The sequence below is a fragment of the Drechmeria coniospora genome, chromosome 03 (genome assembly GCF_001625195.1).
Source record: "Drechmeria coniospora strain ARSEF 6962 chromosome 03, whole genome shotgun sequence".
NCBI classification, from domain to species: Eukaryota; Fungi; Ascomycota; class Sordariomycetes; order Hypocreales; family Ophiocordycipitaceae; genus Drechmeria; species Drechmeria coniospora.
Genome location: NC_054391.1, coordinates 6,196,143 through 6,217,222, shown reverse-complemented (window position 1 = coordinate 6,217,222; position 21,080 = coordinate 6,196,143). Strand labels below are relative to the sequence as shown.

The 21,080-nt window shown below is 54.7% G+C and overlaps 4 protein-coding genes across 4 annotated transcripts; 2 read left to right on the top strand and 2 right to left on the bottom strand.

Annotated features, from left to right (window-relative positions):
- Positions 1–332: 332 nt before the first annotated feature.
- Positions 333–6,249, top strand: DCS_07435 (phosphatidylinositol 3-kinase 3; the record flags this gene model as incomplete). The annotated part of the gene is made up of 3 exons (XM_040804720.1): positions 333–518; positions 574–4,716; positions 4,771–6,249. The coding sequence occupies 3 exons, from the start codon at positions 333–335 to the stop codon at positions 6,247–6,249; spliced, it is 5,808 nt and encodes a 1,935-aa protein (XP_040654824.1).
- A 277-nt stretch (positions 6,250–6,526) lies between these two features.
- DCS_07434 (cation diffusion facilitator 10) lies at positions 6,527–8,539 on the bottom strand (the record flags this gene model as incomplete). The annotated part of the gene is made up of 5 exons (XM_040804719.1): positions 6,527–6,930; positions 6,997–7,055; positions 7,124–7,336; positions 7,421–8,074; positions 8,157–8,539. The coding sequence occupies 5 exons, from the start codon at positions 8,537–8,539 to the stop codon at positions 6,527–6,529; spliced, it is 1,713 nt and encodes a 570-aa protein (XP_040654823.1).
- Positions 8,540–16,335: 7,796 nt separating this feature from the next.
- On the top strand, positions 16,336–19,426 carry DCS_07433 (uncharacterized protein; the record flags this gene model as incomplete). The annotated part of the gene is made up of 2 exons (XM_040804718.1): positions 16,336–16,592; positions 16,693–19,426. The coding sequence occupies 2 exons, from the start codon at positions 16,336–16,338 to the stop codon at positions 19,424–19,426; spliced, it is 2,991 nt and encodes a 996-aa protein (XP_040654822.1).
- Positions 19,427–19,988: 562 nt separating this feature from the next.
- On the bottom strand, positions 19,989–20,701 carry DCS_07432 (6,7-dimethyl-8-ribityllumazine synthase; the record flags this gene model as incomplete). The annotated part of the gene is made up of 2 exons (XM_040804717.1): positions 19,989–20,391; positions 20,499–20,701. 2 exons carry the CDS (start codon positions 20,699–20,701, stop codon positions 19,989–19,991), a joined length of 606 nt encoding a protein of 201 aa, XP_040654821.1.
- Between the last annotated feature and the right edge of the window lie 379 nt (positions 20,702–21,080).

Below are 21,080 nucleotides of genomic sequence, written 5' to 3'. Positions count from 1 at the left end.
GCGCGCGTCAAGTGGGAGCCTTGGCTGACTGGTTGCTGCCCGCTTCCAGGCCAGGGTAGCTCGGATGACTCAGCTAGCGAAATCACACCGTGCAGTTACACAGTGCGGATAACATACACTGTGCCGTAAACACTCCGGCCATACCTATCAGCCTTGGAAGCATCATGGAATGAGGCAGGTGCCCATGCACGGGGTGGCCAACGAACGACTCGACCATTCCACGACTACCGAGGGGTTTGGGATTGTCCACGAAGCCTCCGTTGAAAAACCATCTTCTATTAAACATTCTCCTTGTTTTTCTTTGACAACGTTGGCGAGAAAGTTGGACGAAAATGACGCGAGACATCCGCGCAAAGGCGCTGCAGAAGATAGCTTCGCTATCAGCAGCCTCGAGCTCCCCAACGTCCGCTGCCCGGGCCGATCTCGACAAGCTGTGCAGGGCCTGCCATGTCGAAAGCAGAGGCGGAGAAAACACCCATGGAAACAGCCAATCCAAGTCGCTGGACAGGGTGCCCATGGTAAGCAGCGCTCCGGTTCCTTCGATATCGTCCCGACACATCTCACACGCCACAGTCCATTCGCGAGTTCGAGGTCCTGCTGGCCCTGTGTAATACTGCACCGGCTATTAAGTCCGCTCGTGACGCTCAGAAGCTCTCCCACCAGTTGATGCCCTATATTCTCGAAGCACACTCGCAAGTCTTTGTGCCCTCGCCGGCCTTTCGGAAAATCGACCCTTCACCGACCGAATCCCTTGCGTTCCATGTCACCGGGGCACTGTTATCGCTCGGCATCAAATTCATTGATCTTCGAGACTCTGTGGCGGACGGAGTCTGGGCTTTCATCAATTCCTGCAGCTGTGCCATAGAGAACTTCACCTCCCCGTCACCTAGCGGCCCGCAAGATCCCCCTCTGGAGGAGGCTATCCGTACGGCGACCATTGCCCTCGCCCTTCTGGGATTCCTTGACGCAGCCTCTGCCCAGGCCAACTTTTGGAAATTCGGTGGCCGACTGGCGCTGATACAGAAGCTCGAAGAACTCTTGTCCGAGCCATTCCTGGTTGCCATCGAGACGTCGCTGTCTACCATCCGCAACTCTCACAGCCAGGACCGAGAGGTGAAGGAATGGAAGCGTCTTCTCCGCCACTATGCTCTGTCGGGCCGGCCACTGGGAGCCATGCTCCTGCAGCGTAGTCTCATGTGGCTCATCTTGTCCAGCACGACCTTGATGGTGGCTGATGCACCTACCCTCAGAACGACTCACATACTGGATTTCCTCATGTCTGGGGACACACACTGTTTTCAGAACCCAGGGAAGCTTTTCGATGGAGACAGGCGATCCATCGAAGTATATGCAGCTCTGGCCATCGATCAAATGGATCACCTCGAAGCTGGGGCTGACTTCGTCCGCCTCGGATCGCTAAATCAGCAAAAGCTTGCGTTTGCTGTCAAGTCATCTGCGATAATCACCTTCCTAACATGTTCTTTGCTGAATCAGGAACTTGCCGATGCCGATATCCTCATGACCTGGCTGCAAGAGACGCTTGAAGACCCGATTCAGATGGCAGACGATGCCCTGGCATCCGTTGTACTTCGATGCCTCGCGCTTATATGCCGAATTTCTCCCTCACTGTCATCTACGGTTAGCCGTGTCCTTCCAAGATTTCTTGTCCAGGCAACGCCGTCCCGTATCACCGTTCGTGCGGCCTCAAACAGTTTGGCATTCGTTCTCAAGATGTTGTCAAAAGATGCAGTCATTAGCACGCTGTATACTCTCGGAAATGTGCTTAGTCCGGAAACAGGTGGGGGCATCACCAACGGCCAGGCAAACGGCACCGCCGGAGATGGATCCGCCTCGAGCCCAATCTACACTGGCAGACACTCTACTGGAAGTTCTATCTCCCTAAAAATGAACGGCGAAGAAGAGACGGCGATAGTATACGGCAATGTTGTTCAAGCTATCTGCAGCATTGCAGCAGCATTTCAAGACGAGAAGATCACAGCCTTGGCGCAGTCTATGCTTCTCCAAAAGCTTGATAAAGTCAATGTCAGCGTCGATGCGGAAATCATTTTCGGCGCAGCGCAACTGGCGCTCTACAGCGGCCAACTCGAGTTCCGTGCCCTGCTGAAGATGTACAGCAGGATATGTCATATCGGCATCGTCAATAATAAGGAGTTTCTCCTAGCTGCCGTGATGAGAGCGAGGAACTACATCTCCTCCCAACTGAAGCGGGAGTCTCAACTGTTCGACATCTACTGGGAGCACTTGCAGGACAGCATCATTTCTCTTGGGGATTCCGAATCATCCAATCACGCGAAGGAATCCGATATGCACCTCGTGGCCCAGGAAATTGGCGAACTTTTGCACCCTCTCGCTCTCCTCATGGCTAGTAACGACCTCGCCTCGAAACCGCTGGCTGGAGATGAAGCCTACTCGTTGCTTCGAGATGCGTGGTTCAACATAGCAGTCCACGGTTTTACGGCCAGCACGGACCGCGGCAAGATGTACATGAATGAGCTTCAGACGATGGCTGTGCATTCACCACCCCTGGTTACCGGCGAGAGGACCGAGCAGGTGGAAAGTGATATTGAACTCAACACAGTCTTGCGGCGCGGCAGCAGCAGCGAACGAGAGGCTCTGCAAAAAAAGCTTCTTATAGAGCTAATACCGTCCAAAGCAGCCGAGATTAGGAGTTTAAGCTACCGAAAGGTCATATTCCTACAGGCCGCATACCTGGTCGAGAGTTTGCGCGCCGATGCCGGCGACTGCACCAAAGTCCTCTCCTATTTTCTCGAGCCGAGCATGCGAAAGTCCGAGGTGAACAACACAATGGAAGGAATCACCTCTGAAATTTTAGACAAGTATCTCAAGAAGACCCTCGGAGGTACCGATCCAAGTTTCTCCGCCCAGTATGCTGCCACGCAACTTGCATCAATCTTCTGCAAATGTTGTCATCGCATCGAGCGAGTCCAGCGGGCAGCCTTCAACTGTGCTGACCGCATCATACGAGATGTGCCATCTGCCTTGTGCAATAGGACATCGCTTTTTGCGTTGCTGGAGCTGCTTTCTCTCATGTGGTCGAGCTGCCTCGAGGCTGAAACAGATCTTTACACACCTCGATCCACCTTCTCCTCTGAGCTCGGGAAAGTCACCGTTGAACTCTCAGACGACTACGACTTCAGGCGCTGGACTTTGGATGTTCTTCACCGCAAGGCTAAGGGCTGGGTGAACGCTGCCATCAATCTTGCTCCATTGGATGTCAAAGGCCTGCTGCAGACTTATCTGTCGGAGTTTGAAGACAGAGGTGCTTACGGCCACGTTTCACTGGGAAGATCTCTGGCGCTGGAGCTCGGATCCATCGTCCCCATGACAGACTACCGCCTGCAATCTCTCGAGAGAGTCGGTGACTGCGATATCAATACTGCCTCAGACCTAATTGCTCAGTACACTACCCGCCAGGAATACCGCTACGGCGAGACACTCCCGGACCATGGAAGTGAGCTGATGACTTTTATGAGCCTCAACCGCAGGCCATCGTTTGTCCAATCGACCGTGACCGAGAGCGCGAACGCGTCCACTGCTTTGGCCCATGTCGAGGCCAGGATCCTGAGCAAGAAGGCCACGTCATTGGCCGAGGTGCGCGACATCCTGAGGCGAGCCGCAGCCTTGCTTTGCCGAGGCCGTGAGGATGAGTCTGCCGTCGCTCGTCACCTTGTTAGCATACCGTTTTCCCTCTTTACGAAGCAATCCATAAAGCTCGGTGTGTCCTTGTGGCTGGGCGTCATGAACGAAAACCCACGACTCGAGTCCAGGCTGTTGAACGATGTGGCCCAACAGTGGGAGTTTACAATCACTCGGCGGGTTGGCTTGTTCAACCCGGCTTTGACCCATCCAGATCCATTCTTCCTGAAGGAAGAATTCGCACCCAGTGATCTGGAGGGCCTCGCACGAAGAAGGCAGCAAGTCCACGACATGCTCTCACCACACACACGGCTGCTCCAGTTCTTTAGCAGCCATTTTAATGCCACACGCCTGGGTAGTGGAGACATGCAGCGAGTGTTCCTGCGGATGCTGGGCCTCACCATGGACGCTCTCGAGTCGACGACGACCCATCCGATGGCACGAGAGCTGCGCTTCCAGATCGTCCTGCTTGGCTTGAAGATCTTGCGTGCCAGTACCACGATTGGAGCAACGGCCCAGTGGAAACTCAAAGAGAAAATACTCTCGGCAGGTCTCAGTTGGTTCGCCCACTCACCCAGGTGGTCATTTGGTAGCAACGTTCTTCAGCTAAAGACCGAGGTTCGCCTGATTTCAGACGTTTTGTCCGCTCTGAAAGTAGTTTCGTTCATCGGAGCACACACCGTTGGCAACGTCAAGTCTTTGGGGCAGAAAGAGCTGCTGCTCCAGCTTTTACTTGAGAATGAGCAGTCTCGCCTCAACGTCTGGATAAACCCGTTGAACAACCACACAGGCTTGTTCTCAATCCACCATGCGCCGAAATCTGCTGCCGAAAGCGCGCTGCTCCCTCTGGTTCGCACTGCTTGGCTGCAGGATCCCGCCATTGCTGTTGAGCTGGCGACTAGATTTCACTCCCCGCGACTTCATAGAGAAGTCAGGGCCCTGCTACTCAACACACCTGAAATGGCTATTTTCGAGCCTGAAGCGTTGCCTCTCATGTTTGGCGGCCAACTACCTGACGATGTCAACTCTCAATTAAAGGTAAACCATCGTTCTGTTCTCTGCGCCTGTACACGTAAGCTCATTTCTTGACAGTATCTTCTATTCTGGGAACCGGTCAACCCGATTACTGCCGTCAGTCTATTCTCGCCAGCTTACAAGGACCATCCGTTCCTCATCCAGTACGCCATGCGGACGCTTGAAAGCCATTCAGTCGATGTCACTTTCTTTTATGTTCCCCAGATCGTTCAAACTCTCAGATACGATACCCTTGGCTACGTGGAACGCTATATTCTTGAAACAGCGCAGTTTTCCCAGCTCTTCGCGCACCAAATCATCTGGAATATGAAGGCAAACTCGTACAAGGACGATGATGCCCAAGTGCCGGACGAAATCAAACCTAGGCTTGACGCCGTAATGGAGAAGATGGTGAATAGCTTCGCACAGGAAGACAAGGAATTTTTCGATCGCGAGTTTGCCTTCTTCGACGAGGTTACAGATATTTCCGGAAAGCTCAAACCACTCATCAAGCGGCCGAAGCCGGAGAAGAAGCAGAAGATTGAAGAAGAGCTGCGCAAAATCAAGGTTGAAGTAGGTGTCTATCTTCCCAGCAATCCCGATGGGGTCGTCATCGGCATCGATCGAAAGTCTGGCAAGCCTCTGCAGAGCCACGCCAAGGCTCCATACATGGCAACCTTCCGCATAAAGAAGAGCGTTGGAGGGGATGACGGGACGGATGAGTTGCTCGAAACGGCGGATAACCGGGACCAAGACGAGGAAGAGACCATTGAGGTCTGGCAGTCGGCTATTTTCAAAGTTGGTGATGACTGCCGGCAGGATGTCCTGGCCTTGCAGATGATCGCTGCATTCCGTGGTATTTTCCACAATGTTGGGCTGGACGTGTACGTCTTCCCGTATCGCGTCACAGCCACTGCTCCCGGATGTGGAGTCATCGATGTCCTGCCCAACTCCATTTCCCGCGACATGCTCGGCCGCGAAGCAGTCAACGGGCTCTACGACTATTTCGTTTCCAAGTACGGCAATGAGGACTCGCTGCGCTTCCAGCGAGCCCGCAACAATTTCGTCAAATCTATGGCAGCCTACTCCATAATCTCCTTCCTCCTGCAGTTTAAGGACCGTCACAATGGCAACATCATGATCGACGACGCAGGACACATCCTCCACATCGACTTCGGCTTCTGCTTCGATATCGCCCCCGGCGGCATCAAGTTTGAGCGGGCGCCGTTCAAGCTGACAAACGAGATGGTCGCAGTCATGGGAGGATCCATGGAGCACCAGAGCTTCAAGTGGTTCGAGGAACTCTGTATCAAGGCCTTCCTCGCCAGCCGTCAATACTGTGAGAAGCTCAGCCAGATTGTGCTTCTGATGATGGACAGTGGGCTGCCGTGCTTCAAGCCCGAGAGTGTCAAACATTTCAGGGAAAGATTCGTACTCGAGAAGAGCGAACGAGAGGCGGCCGACTTCATGAAGGACCTGATCAAGAAGAGTTACTCGAGCTATAGCACGGGCATCTATGATCAGTTCCAGTTGTTGACGAACGGCATCCCATTTTGATTTTCACATCGACAGGGTTAGCGCGCGAGAGCATAGCTGGGGAAAAGCCTGTATGCATTCGCTTATGCACGGCCAAGATGTGGTTTCCTCGTTCAGATATTGATACATTTTTAAGCTAGGGTAGATCAAATAAATACACATGTATAAATTTTGCTGCGAACACATCGCAACAGCTGCACTGCAACGCCGTGCAGGCTAGTGTCACCAGCGAATAATAAATTAGCATTCGGCAAGAAAATATTGATATGACGGCGACTAGGTGGAGATGTCCACGTCGCTACGAGGTTGATTGTTTCAGCATGTGCGTTGGGGCGTTGTAACTGGCGTAGTCGACATGGACAAACGCACGATCTACGATCGGTACGGATTCGAGGAAGTACGTGAGGACTTCGCTCAAGTCGTGGCTGTCCTTGAGCGGCGTAATGGCGGACAGCACAATGTCGACTTCGACGAAAAGCTTATCGCCGGCGTGGTAGGCCCGTAGGTTCTGAATCTGGCGGATGGCCGTGGCAAAGCGCATTGTCAGATAAAGCAGCAGGTTTCGCTCGTCCGGCTGGGCGGAGAAACCCGTCAGGTTGCGGACATGGTGAGCCGAGGTCTGGCTCCAGGTGGCGATGACGACGAGAGAAAGAAGCAGGCCGCCGGTCGCGTCGAGCCACCAGATTTTGCCGTAGAAGCCGACTGTAATGCATCGTCAGCGGCGATGGACCCAGCGAAGGCTGGCATCAATGATTGCACTGCACTAACCAATGGGGAACAAAATCGACCCGATATTGAAGATGACATCTGTCTTGGCGTCCTCGGCCCTGCATGGGAGTGCCTGTGTCAGACAAAAAGACGAGGGGATGATTGGCTTCAGAAGGGGGCGACTTACAAGGCGCGGACGCTGGAGTTTCTGACCAGCCGGCACCAGATCCAGCAACCTCCCTTGATGATGACAGTGGTGAGCATGATGATGATTGCGGGAAGACCAAGTTCCAAGATTTCGTGGTCCGGACTTGCCAGGCGCTGCACACACTGGAGACCGACTTGGACGAAGGAAGTAACCATGGTGACGGAGAAGACCAGGACACCCACGGGCTCCAATCTGTCGGGTTGCAGTTCCGTCAGCATTGAACGAGAACCCAAAGGCGCACGATGATGCCAAAATTGAGGATTGGGGGGAACGTACCGACGACGGCCCACCGGGTAGCGATGCTGGTCCTTTTGCCCAGAAGAGATGAGCCGGGTTGTCGTCCAGACGATGGCGGTGCTGAGGAAGTCGAGGGTCGCATCGACAAGACTGGCGAGGACGGACATGGAGGGTACGGATATGATAACGACAAGCTTTCCAGCTAACAGTATCACATTGGCGATGAGGTTGATCCAGATGGCTAGCGTCACAACTGGGTCGTCGTGGTCAACATCGGCATCCTCGAGCCAGGGCAAGTGGGGGCGAGGCCCAGGCTCTCCAACCGGAGGCATTTGAGTGGGCGTGAGGACTTCGTCATCAGCATGCTGCAGTAGAGGCAGGGTCTCGGATGAGCGGAATATATCTTTAGGTGTTCGCTTCTGTGGCAGGGGCGGCTTGGCGACGATGCCGTTTGTCTTCGGGACGATGGTGCCGTATGTGCCAAGGTGGTTTTGTTCGAGTGAAGGCGCGAGGGACTGAGCCGCGCTGGGCTCCTCGCTGATGGTCGCAGGAACATCAACGGGCCGAAAGGCTGATGCTTCCAACTCGGCAGAGTACTCGTTGAGCAGGTCGTGGGGGATGGACGAGTCTAGCAGACAGTCTATGTACATGTACTGCTGGATGAGCTCGTTGGTTCGTCTGTAGTACTCGCGACTGTATTGAAGGCTCGTCAGCATACACGGATTGCAGATGGAAGCCGGCTGCGTCGCATCCAGCGCAAGAGCAGGAGCCTCACAGGGGCTTCTTCATTGTGCCAAGCGCCTCATCCTGCTTCCAGTAGCGCTCCCAGCGATATCGCGGATTGCTCTTGCCGATAAGATTCATGCTCCTGATCTGAGGGCCCAGAAGAATCTGACTCAGTCTCGTCTCGTCCCTCAGCAGCCTCTCGATGTCGTCCTCGTCATGTCGCGGCCAAGCAGCCGATTCCTCATCCTCCACAGGCTGCTGACGAGGGGGCTGCGGCGGCCATGAGCCGGTTATGCTCTGCTGGGAGCGGCTCCGGATGAGAGAGGCCAGAGTGCCGGTCCGAGTCCCCAAGGGATAGTGGTGGTGGCAGTCGTCGAGAGAAAGCAGCGACGGCCGCCGGACGGGGCGGCCTCTCGGGCTCGGGGGAGTCATCGTTGACGAGGCACCCAGTCAACAGGATAGAGCCCAAGCAAGACGGCGCAGGTTGTTGGCTCAGGTGGCAGCAAAGTGTCAACGACCTGTGCGACTGGGGTGGACTGAAGCTTGAGGAGGTGAGTTGGCGGCGAGCCAACGTTGTTGTTCTTGGCATCGCTTGGTTTTCCTGCTCGAAATGACCTCGACGGTACGTGGTGGAGCTCTCCTGTGGAATATAGTTTTTTGGCCGCCGCTGGCTAGAACCAAATCGGGGCAAATAGATAAGGTGCCGCCCAGCCCATCGTGGGGGCAAAGCATGACGAGCAATTGATCAGGGCAAGGACCCAGCCGCCGTGTGAAGAAGCTCCAACTCTGGGGTTTCTCCTTTCTTTCACAAACTGGTTTTGGGTTGCAGCTCGTCACCTCAGCTGGGCATGTGATTGATGGCTTGGTGGATGAGCCGAATCCCTCAAACTGCGCAAGCAATCTAGTTATGCAATGACAAGGAGGACCGCAAGTACTTGTACCTACCACCCAAGCGGGGCTTTAACTCATAGTACCCGAACGTGCTCGGTACGTGCTGATGCACGGAGTACTCCGCACCGATGCTGTTCTTGATGCACCCATGCACAATCGTTAGCTGCAGCGCTCCGTGCACCATGCTGCGAATACATACCCATAATGAACCAGCGGCCGTGGCTCCATGCGTGCTGGTCAACCACGGATTTCCCTCCATTCAAGAATGCGACGGCGACAAACCTGCAGTGCAGTGCAATACATTGACGCACGATGCGTTGCGGAGACGGGCGACGTGTTGATTCCGGCCCAAGTGAACCTCCGCTTCACGTTGAGCTGGTCGGAATCGATTGGTGAGTTGGTGACGTGATGTCGTTGGTACTCTGTACTCAACTCGTCCGCATCCTCATATTTCTAGACCGTATTGAACCGAGATGAAGAAGCTTCCCTAAAGAATTCCATTCGATTGTCGAGTCAGCGAGGCGCCCACAAGACACGACACTGGGGGAGATGGGGGCCTTGTCATGAGCTCCACCTCAAATGCAACAGGTCCTTTTCAATTGACCCCCCGCACCGCAAATGGAGCCTGGTGGCAGGATTTGATACAAACAATCGTCGTTCGTTGACTGCTGGTGGTGTCTGCTTTCCATGGGTGCGTGAATAGCACAGTAGCTAGGTGTGTTTATTGCCTGAGAGCCATTTCTGAGCTGCGAGCACTTGAATGGCGAGAAAGAACCCAGTACGTGTAGGCGTGCATATTCGTGTCGGGGAACCGGATTTCGCGTGCTTACCTCACAGTCGGTCCTGCTCCTACTTTGTTCGGAACTGTTCCGGATGCTCCTGCCAGCCCGCCCGTACTGCATGAGCACCTCGCAGCGAGGTAGGAGCATTCCGAGTAACCCAAAGCTAGTACCTGACCAGGTTTACATGGGCAGCATTTGCCTTTTCGAGTGGCTTTCTCAGTTGATGCACGGTAACAAACACCTCTGCCGAAGATTTGCTTGTACGGGACACTCTTCCTTGGTATCAGTCCTGCTGTTGCGGCAGGTGTTGGGTGCCTAATGACTGGGACCGGTCAACATAAGATGGGCGTCATGATGCTGCGAGAGAAGCCCGGCTTCCAGCCCGCTTCCCACCTCACCGTTTCCCAGTCCCCAAGATGTGGTGCGGAGCACTCCCTACTGATACTTGACATGAATGGAGAGAAGAACCAGCGTATTTACACGTACTCAGTACCGGAACCTACCTGTAGTACTCAGCATATATGACTGACCTTTAATGGTATGTACAAGGAGGCGCTTGTTGTAGAGCATGTCCTTGTTTGTAACCGCCCCATCCTTTGGGCAGGCCATTGTTGGCCCAGGGCCCAAAAGACCGCCCGACGTTGCACTGGGTTGTTGAACCAGCGAAGTGAACTGACGGAACAATTTTGGATCGGCATCTTCTAGCTTGCAGAATGCTTCGGGCACGGCGAACCTTTCGCAAGATGGTGGGCATTCAAGCAAATGCATGCATTGCATGCAGGTATATATTGTACGGAGTACGTTGTCTCCTACCCTCTGCAGGTACAGGTTGACACCGTAGACCGACGATCCGGCACCAAGCAGTTGCTCTGCAAGTACTTGCACATGCAAAATTATGACTGCACAAGTATGCAAGTACTTACATGTATTCCGCACGAATTCTGCATACGTGCAAATAGTAAGTCTGCTTTGAATACCCAGCTGTACTGTTTGCAGCGCATATTTCTGGGCAATTAGTATGCGTTGGGGATTCGTGTGGGTTGGTTTGCGCAAGTACATGTACAATGTACACGTAGGCGTAGGTTGGTGTACTTAAGTAAGTACATGCAGTATAAGTAGGTGTACTCCGGAGCAGACTTACTGCAGTGTACTGTACTCATGATATGGCACAGGGCCACGGTCGGCCGACCGAGATCATACTTATGGTCCTCCGATTACGTAAATGCAGTTTCACAATAGGCAAGCGACCGAGCTGGGGGTTTCGTTGGTGGAGTACTTCCAAACTTCGACAGGCTCGGGCGTTCGCAGGTGGACTCGGGAGGAGCCTGATTGTAGCGGGGCGGGGAATATGACGCTGTATCTGCAGTGGAAGCCGCCCTCCATTGATTGTACTTACAGATTCGATGGTACGATATACAGGTCCTGTATGTACTTGTACAGATACTCCGTACTTGTGTACTCCGATTCCATGTACGAAGTATACCTGTATGTAATTACTCCGTATTACTCCGTACTTCGTACATGATTTGCATCAGTGCACGGAGAAAACTCTACACCTACAGTAGGTGTAAGTACCAACATGCACAAGTACGCAGTCTACTATATTCCGTACACTGTTGTCCTAATGCCAACTGGCATATAATATAGTATGTACGCCGTACATGTGATGGATGTCCTTAACTCACAGAACCTTTTTTAACATAGTCGGCTGCATTAATACCATACTGAGAGTATTACTCAGTACTCTGAATATAAATCATGTACAAGTACTCTGTGGGTGCAGTTGTATACGCCAATTGCATGCAACGAACTCATTCTCCGCCAAATGTTACCATGGGGTAATAGTTAAGCATCGTCCAACCGTATACTACACTGCCAAGTACTAGGTATGGTGCTCTCTTTACACTGGTCTCTCGGTAATAAAAACGATGCTGTGCTGTGTCACTTGGCGTCATTGTCACTACCTACATGAACATGTACACTTCACTTAATTACAGTACTCACAAGTACATGGTGCGTGCAGGTATTTCAGCTAGGTGTTCTCCGTACCTAGTACACTTAACGGTTATTACTAAGTACCTAGTATGCAAGTACCAGCACTGCAAGTACTTACAACTAATACTTACATGTACATACACTATTACATCTTGCACCTACAAGTACTTACTCCATACTGAAGTACTTAAGTACATATACAGCAGAAGCAGAACGACTCAGGCCGATGCAGGCCAAGCGGACCCCCTTCCAACGAATGACTCCTCATATGTCGATCGATTGCATTCGTGTGCTTCTTCTCCGGCAGCTATGCTGACCGACTGGCGAGTGGATTTTGTGAGCCGATGTTCACCAGTTTCCCACGATGAGGACCGGATTGCTAGCGAGATTGGTGTCCAGAGCGCAGTGGCGCTTAGTACAGTAGTCGTTGATGTACCCCATACTGTGCCCTTGGAATATGTACCCGTAATACGAGGTGCTCCTGCGAACACAATCAGAGTTTGGCGGACGTTATTGCGGCTTGTCGTCATGCATGACAAGCTGTGGGCAGTCTGCAGCTGCTAGTACCACAGGTAGTGGTGCATGTAATACTTGGTTGTATCTACTTGAATTTTGCGAGTAATGAGGAATTGCGGCCTACCGACTGGTCCCTTGGCTTGGCCATGGGCGAAGCCGCTAAACCCCCGAAATGCAGGGCTCTAGGATGTTGCCATTGCCATGCACGATAAAACAAGGTGCGGATCCGGGATGGCGCAGCACGCAGGCTACCCTCCCCTAGCCACAGTCAATCCTTTTTCTCGTAGTCTCCGTACTGTACAGAACATGTGCAAGTACGGAGTACTTACTCCGTACTTGCGTGCACAATAATGTGCAAACAGGTTGGTGCGGAGTACTTACAGCAAGGAAGTGCTGCAACGTGGAGAGGTGTCGTGTTACAGTACAACTACAGTACAGTACGGTACCGAGTACAATAACACAACGTGTGCGTACAGTACAAGTACTCCGAATACACCTGGTGTAAGTACACCTCCATGTACGTTGACTTGCAAGTACGGAGTGCAGGAGGCGTATCGATATTCCGTACTCCGTACTCCGTACATAGCACGACATTCTCTGGTATTGGCATCTTGGCAAGAATTTTCCTTTTGATAACAACGATTTTCCGGTTGCGCCATGGGTCGCTCTCCCATGCAGCGGTGTCTAGTATTTTTTGTACTGAGGTAACGCTACAAGCACATGTACTGCACACCGACTTACCAAGCATGTACATTCAGTATCAGTACAAATAGCAAGTACTTATGGAGTACAGTACACCTTTTTACTTACTACTAGGAACTAGGTAGGTATTACTATTAACTAACCCGCACAACAGTACGAGTACTTACTAAGTATACTGTACGGGTATTCCATTACTTACAGTACTTAAGCACCGGGCAAGTATTACCCGACGTACGTTACGGCTACTTGCCCCGTGCATGCATGTAAGTACACCTAAGTACATGTACTCTGTACAGTACTCCGGTAAACTTGTACAGAACTCCATTGATGCCATTCGATTTAGGGGATGCCACACAGATAATAATAGTACCTGATAGCAAATTTCAGTACTAGTACTCCGTACGGAGTAGTGAATCCATGTACATGTACAACTACGCACATGAATCCTCCCTGCTTGTGCTCTGTACATGTACTCCGTACAGGTACGAGTATTGCAGTGTGCGTTGCCCGTACTGCGCATGTGGTTGTACGCCTACACCTACAGTGCGGTACCTGGTTTGCATGACGTGTCGAGCGAAACGTCTGGCCGGAGCAACATTCATTGCCTCCGTGTGACATTTCTGTCTTTCTCTACGCGCGTGTTTCCAACGAACTGTTTGTGATGAGCATAGTTTCACGTGCAAGTAGAGCATGTACGGCATGGTCGTGTTCCCGAATCTCTAATGTGTTCAGAGTCTTCGTGGGGTTTGCTGCAACCGTGCACTGACAAAGCTCGTGGCGACGATGCCAGTCATTGCCCCTCTGACTTGGTTGAGGCTGCTTCGGCAGGCATGCAACAACGCCTCCGCTCTGAGTAACAAGGAGAGAATCTGCGCTCTGATCCCGGCCAGGCTAAAAACGGATACGGCTGAAGCCCGGGCAGCACACACACCGCCCTCCCATTTCCCTCATCGAGAACCGCTGGGAGATTGTCTTGTCTGAGATGGACGGAACGGTGGACCAACGTGCGTTTGGTGCCGAGTGCGTAACCGTGCTATAAGCGCGCAGTACTTGCAACACGTTAGTAATTACTGGGTAGGTAAGGTACCTGCTGGTACTCCGCACTTGGTGGTGTGCTTGCAAGTATTGCCCCGTACAGAGTACGGAGGACGGAGGTGCGCATTGGAACCTAATTCAATGTACTGTACTCGTACCTGAAGCATGTTGTGCCCGACGCGGGCCAGTGGCTAAACGGCCAAGCGGCGCATATCCACCACCACAGCCGCCGGCTGCGAGCTTGCCTCGTTTGAGACCAGCGTGACGGGCGCGCATGGGTGTGAATGGGTGACTGGTGCGAATAAGCAAGCCGCGACCTAGTAATAAGTATGTGCTTACGGGACGGTGGTACACGCATAACTAGCAGCAATTTCGGGCGCCTCATGCAGCCTTCGATTTGCTCTTCATTTTGGAGTGCATGTAGCGGATACGAGAGGTACTGTACATACGGTACTTGCCTAGCTCGCAGGTGCAGTCGGTACCTACCGAGTACCAACCACCAGCCTCTGCGCACATGCGCAGCACCGCTTTCCTTGCGGGTGGTAGGCACGGGCTGCTCGTACCAGCTAAAAGAAAGCAAGAGAGGAGATGGCAGGGACAAAGCACTGCAATCCTGGCTCCATCCCCGTGCGAATGGTACTAGGAGGCACCCGCAGGAACCTGCTTCCTGTGTTGGAACAGGATCTGGTTGCATGGTGCCACGAGGATGAGGTCAATGGACGAGTACAGTACAAACAAGTAAGTGCACATGGCATCTTGCCAGTTGTCGCACGTATTGAGGAAAGTCCGGGGTGTATCACTTACTGTACAACTACTCCGGGCACGGAAAAGCAGTACGGAGCGCTACAAGAAGTTCAAGTACAGGATAGGTATTCCGTAAGTATTACAAGGTGGTATGTAACATTCATACTAGTGACGGAGTATTACTCGTACAGGAGACGTACCGTAACTTGCAAGCAAGTACGGAGTAGTTGTAGATGCATACTAGGTACTTACATATGTACTTAGGTACTACGTAATACTTGTAAGTACTCGTGCAGTACTTTGTACCGAGACCATGCATGGGTCCGTGATGGGTCACGACCGTTCAGCAGATCGGCCCCAGCCCAGCACCTCCACCAGGGCATATTGCGCAGGACAGGGTCGGTCGAAGGCAAGTAACACCGTGCTGCCTCGGTGTACAGTACGGAGTACAGAGTACATGTCGTCAAGTTCGCCTCATCCGATGAGGATTGATTATTCCCACCATCGTACGGGGCAAGTACAGTGCAAGTACGAAGTACACTCGAGTACCTGCTCCGTTCAGTACTTACGGAGGCCCGCCCCCAAGACGTGCCGTGCGTCGCTGGCGGTGCCGTTGCTGCGTCTGTGTTGCTCCCGTCTCTCTTCTCTCTCTCTCTTTTCCTCCTCGCAATCAAAGCTCGAAATACTGAGGCTCATTCTCCGGTCGTAATATTTTTCCATCGACCGGCATCGACGCTGCGCCGTGTTTGCTGACGACTTCGGAACCGACCGGCATCCTCCCGTTGCCTCGGTTTCACCCACGCCCCCCCCCCCCCCCCGCCCCTGCCCCCTCGAGGGCTCGCTCGACCTTGGCGCGTCTGCTGCCTTCGCATCCCATCGTTCGAGCGATCGAACCGACTCATCCATTGATCCACGAACTCGTCCGTCATCCTCCCCTCCCCCCCCTTTTCCCTTTACCCTCTCTTCTACGTCGTCTCTCCTGTCGATTGCGGCAACAAGTCCACTCGCTCGCGCGTACGGGTGGCATCGTGTGGTATTTCTTTTTTGGATATTATTGTGAGTCTCGCTTCGCTCGCGGCGTGCCCATTCCTTCGCCCCCTAGCCGGTGACAGAGGTGCATGCCTGCCACGTCCGGCCAACCACCTCACTCCCGTTTCGGGGTTTCACAGCGACGCCATGAGAGCGTCCTTGTTTTCTTGCCCAACCCGATATGCCTGATTACATTCCCCCGTCATCCTTCCAGCCGAAGGAACCTTCATTGTTAACGTTTAACGGTTTTTCATGCAGTTACCCGTTAGCGTCAGACCTACACCAACGGCCGCTCCCTCACCCACACGCACGCTTTGATCATTTTCTGCATTTCTTTCGCATCCCTTGTCTGCTTCGTCGCAGCAGCAGCTCATCTCGTCCCCTTGTGGCATCGCCTGAGGACATCACCGGCCAACCCGCTGCAAGAACACGCCTTCTCGACAGGAAAAGATTCCTTTCTGCCGACCCCTCTCTCTCCTCCTGTTGGAAGACCTGGACGACACCTAGACGAGACAGCAGTCACCGGTCTTCCACATGCCTAGATTCTCCGTCGCCTTCTCCAAGCGGAAACCCGCACCCGAAGACCCGGAGCCTGCGCCCGCGTCGACGCCTGCGCAGCCTTCGTTTCGCGTCTTCGAACGCAAGGATGTCCCCGGCGGCAATGTGAGGTCTTTCGACGGCGGAGCGAGGATGGCCAGAGCTTCTCCTGCCAATGCACCGGCACCTCCCAGACCGGCAGTGCTGGAGCTGGATGTCGCGGATAACATGTTTGCTGATCTCATTCCGAACCGGTGAGTCCCCCGCCCTTCCCATTTCTGGCCTCGATAACCCCGTGGCCGCGTCGATCAATGGCAAAGTCATGGAAGCAGATCGACTGACGACGAGCACCAGCGGAAGCGGCGTTTCGAATACCACAAAGGCCACGTCGACGGACAACTCGTCACGCTACAGCAACGCCTCGACGGCGCCGTCCTCGACCGACGCCCCCGCGGGCAACGTGCCTGACGAGAAGCGAAACCCCGTGAGGTCGAGGTTGCCGCAGTCCCAGTCGCTGCCGCACGGGCTTGGGTCGAGGGAAGGGTCCAAGAACAGCCTGCTGGACCGAGCCACCCGAACCTTTTCCTTTGGCGGTAAGAAGCACTCGATTGCTCCTCCCAAGCAGAGTGACATCCCCTCCATGCCCCCAACCCTGAGTTTCCAAGGGGGCGACGTGGACAGCAGAACGAGAGGCTTGACGGCCTCGACGGCAAGCACTGCGACTCCCACCAAGTCGGAGTCGCCCAGCATAGACTTGGGCGGAGACTTTGGCTCCATGTTCACCGCCTTCGACAAGCGAGGCAGCACGGCCACGCTGAGGAATGACAAGGCGATGCACCCGCGACACCTTCATCCCGGTCCGACGAGCCCCAGCATCGGCACGCCGGCGGCGTCTCAGCTCAACAGCGGAGGCACCTCGCCTTCTGGCTTCGGCACCCCGTCGCCCTCCCTCTCACAGCACCGAACCCTCAGGTCCTCTCCGTACAGCCCTTCGGATGTTGTCAACGACGAGGATGCCAAGCTGTTTCGTGAATCCGTCGATGCCATGAAGTTTCTGTCGGAACCTTACGATAGTTCCGCCGGAAAGTCTTCGCAGACTCATCGATACCGACGAAACGAAGACCCCTCCTTCCTGACTTCCCCGACCTCATCCATCGCCTCGAGCGCCAACAAGGAGGACAACATGTTTGCCGGCAGCTTCTCCCGCCAGCACCTCAAGGCATCCTCGCACCGACACGTATCACGATTGCCCGCAGGGGCCCGAAACAAGGTCATGACTCCGGCTCAGTTTGAAAAGTATCGGAAGGATAAGGAGCGTCAAGGAGCGTCCCCGGACAATGAGGCTCCGTCCGTTGCCAAGGACGAGGACGACGAGTATGACGTCCACTACGACGAGGACGAGGATCACCAAGAGAAGTCGAAGGAGCAGGTGAAGCAGCGACGGAAGCAGGAAGCCCACATGACGCTCTACCGGCAGCAGATGATGAAGGTTACGGGAGATACGCCCAGCTCGCCCGTTTCCCACAACGTCAGACCCCAGCCGATGTCATCACCAAACATGGCCCAGCCGCCCATGTTCCGCAAGGACCTCTCGCCCGACCCCAACCACGTTGCATCCGACGCGGACGAGGATGAAGACGTTCCCCTCGGCATCCTGCAGGCTCAGGGCTTCCCTGCCAAGAACAAGGCGCCCAGCAGACTGACCCCCGTCGGCTCAACGTTGAATCTGCAGAATCTTCAGAGCCTGCAGGCTACGTCGCAAGAACCGCAGATGCCGCAGATGCCACGGCCTCCGTCCGCCGCCGGCGACCCGGCTCCTCGCCGTAACTCGAACCTGCCGGCGTTTGCGAGGAACCTTCCTCAGGACCCCTTTGTCGGCGCGGCCATGTCCAGACCGGCCAAGAGGGAGTCGGTCCTGTTCAGCGACCCCACGCAACCTCAGCAGAAAGGACCGCTACCTCCCGGTGGCCTCGTTGGCGTCATCATGAACGAGGAACGCTCGCGGGCTTTGCGTCGTGGCAGCCCTAGCCTCGACTTTGGCAAACTCATCGGCGCCGCCACGAGTCCGCTGCCAGGTCCCGCCTTCGATCCTTTGGCCGGCATGCCACCCCAGTCCATGTACAACGGCCTGACCGGTGCGGCAGGCATGGGTGGCATGGCGGGCGCGGCGGGGATGCCATCGAGCATGGGAGGCATGGCGGGCGCGGCGGGGATGCCACCAAGCATGGGAGGCATGGGAGGCATGGGAGGTATGGGCGGCGCGGCGGGGATGCCACCCGGCATGGCTGGCATGGCTGGTATGGCCGGCGTGCAGCAGTTGCCGCAGTCGACCCTCACACCTGGTGACCAAGCCCAGCTTCAAATGTCGCAGCAGATGCAACAGTTCATGCAGATGCAGATGCAGTTCATGCAGATCATGGCCATCAACCAGAACGGCAGTGGTCAGCAGATGCAGCCGCCGATGCAGCCGCCGATGATGCAGTCGCCGATGACGCAGCCGCTGATGATGCAGCCGCCGATGATGCAGCAGTCGATGATGCAGCAGTCGATGATGCCACCCCCGCCGATGCAGTCACCGTACGGCGCCAACCCTCAATTCAACCAGTCGATGATCGACTTGTCGTCACGACAGTCGGTCATGGGCGAGCCTATGATGGACCCTCAACTGATGGGCCACAAGGGGCGGACGATGAGCATGAGCATGCTGCAAGCTGGCCCGGCAGCCTACATGCAGCAAGCACCCCATCAGGCCGCTCCGTCCATCCGTGGCTCCGTGGCAGGATACGCGCCTTCGATAGCGCCCTCGGAGCGGAGCAACATCGGCTTGCCTGGCCGCTACCGTCCGGTCTCGCATGTTCCGATGTCTACCGTCACCACCGCACCTCAAGATCGCACGAACACAATGTCCGGAGGGCTGTCGGGCTGGAACGATGACAAGGCCAAGTCGACGATCAACATCATCAGCACAGATTGCGACGGCTCCGACGACGATGAAGAGCAGGCCTGGGAGGCCATGAACGCGAAGCGCGAGAAGAAGAGATCAATGTGGAGAAGCAAGAAGAGCTTTGGGAGCGAGTTGGCGTTGTGATTTGGGACGGGATCATGTTGATTTCCAATGCATTGTTGTCATATCGGTCGAGGCTTCGCTCTGCATATCCTTTCCCTCTCTTCTCTCTTCTCTCTCTCTATTTTACTTTTTATTATTTTTCCACGGTATCTTGTATCTTGGGACATCCCGGTGTTCCAAACCGAAAAGTCACGACATCCTTGAGCTAGATATCTCTTTCGACTTGGGCGTCAGCAGGCACATATGCGATGGATATTTAATGGCCTGACAATGGATTTGAGTTGCTGCACGTGTTGCTACGAGGGGGCATGATGAAGATGGTCGCAGCCGCCAGCTGACTAGGTAATTGGATGATGGGGTTGGACGATATTTCAAGAGTTCATGGCCGTCACCTTGACATTTGATGTCACGGCTTCGTGCTACCGATATGTTGGTCTCCCACAGGCCGGTGACGCCTTCTGCTTCCATCGTTTGCCTCCCTACACAGCGGCTGCGGTACCCAGCTCGATGCCCGCGACAGAGACGGAGAAGGCGACATGTGAGTGCAGACTCGACGGACGCAATCGATAGTCGTGTGATATCGTCAACCCTCGATCCGGCCAGCGGCCCACTCCTTCCTTTTGACGCCCATCTCGACGGCTGCGAGGCCCCAGTCCTCACCGTGGTTGTGCCCCTTTCCATCGATGCCGGCGCGAGCCTTGGCCTGGTCGTCGTTGAGGACGGTCAAGACGCCAAAGATGACGGGCACGCCCGTGTCGAGCTGAATGCGCATGAGGCCGTGCGAGGTGGCGTCGGCAATGTACTCGAAGTGCATCGTCTCGCCCTTGATCAGGACGCCTATCGCGATGATGGCATCAAAGGCACCGGACGAGGCAGTGTTTCCGCTGGGAAGAGAGGCAAGGTCGGAGGCCGAGGAGGCGAGGAGGTCGGTGGCGGAAGGCCCACTGGTGGTGGAGGTGGACTGGATCTGCGAGGCCGAGAAGAGGCTGTTCCACGCCGTCGTCGCCCCCGGTCAGCACCAACGCAGGGGTTGTCATTGCGAAAGCCGGCTTGATTGCCTGGCATGCGATCGGGGGCCTGGTGTGGGACTTACCGCTGCACAGCGAGCGGCAGCTCCCACGAACCAGGGCAGGACTGGACGACAATGTTCGAGTCCTCGACGCCGCAAGAGAGCAGCTTCGCCTTTGCGCCCTGGACGAGGGGCTCGATGATGGTCGAGTTCCAGCGCGCATGGACGATGCCGATGCGCAGGCCGGAGCCGTCATGCTGCTGGGGGGTTGGGCCTTTGAGAGACATGTTGCTTGCTACGTCGACGTTTGGCTCAGAAGATTCATGTGCTGTTGTTGACGCATGAGAGGTGTGGGCGATGCGGTCCGCAGCAGCGTATTGCTACTTGGCAAGGTAGGCAATGTCTATTTGCAGCTTCTGTCTTTTTTTCGTCACCAGTACCCGCTATGGCAGCAGGCTTGCCTACAGTAAGTACATTAGAACCTATGCATGGGACAATAGCAGGCAGTTAATGCTTGCGCAACCGAAATCCAAATACAAGAGAATATGCCAAGAAGAATGATTTCGGCCAAGTGTCACGCCCGCATGTAAGTAGTTGCACAGCTGCTTGCAGATGTAGTGCCTGGCGATGCCAAGTATTGCGAAGGGGAGAGCGAGGCCGCCGTTG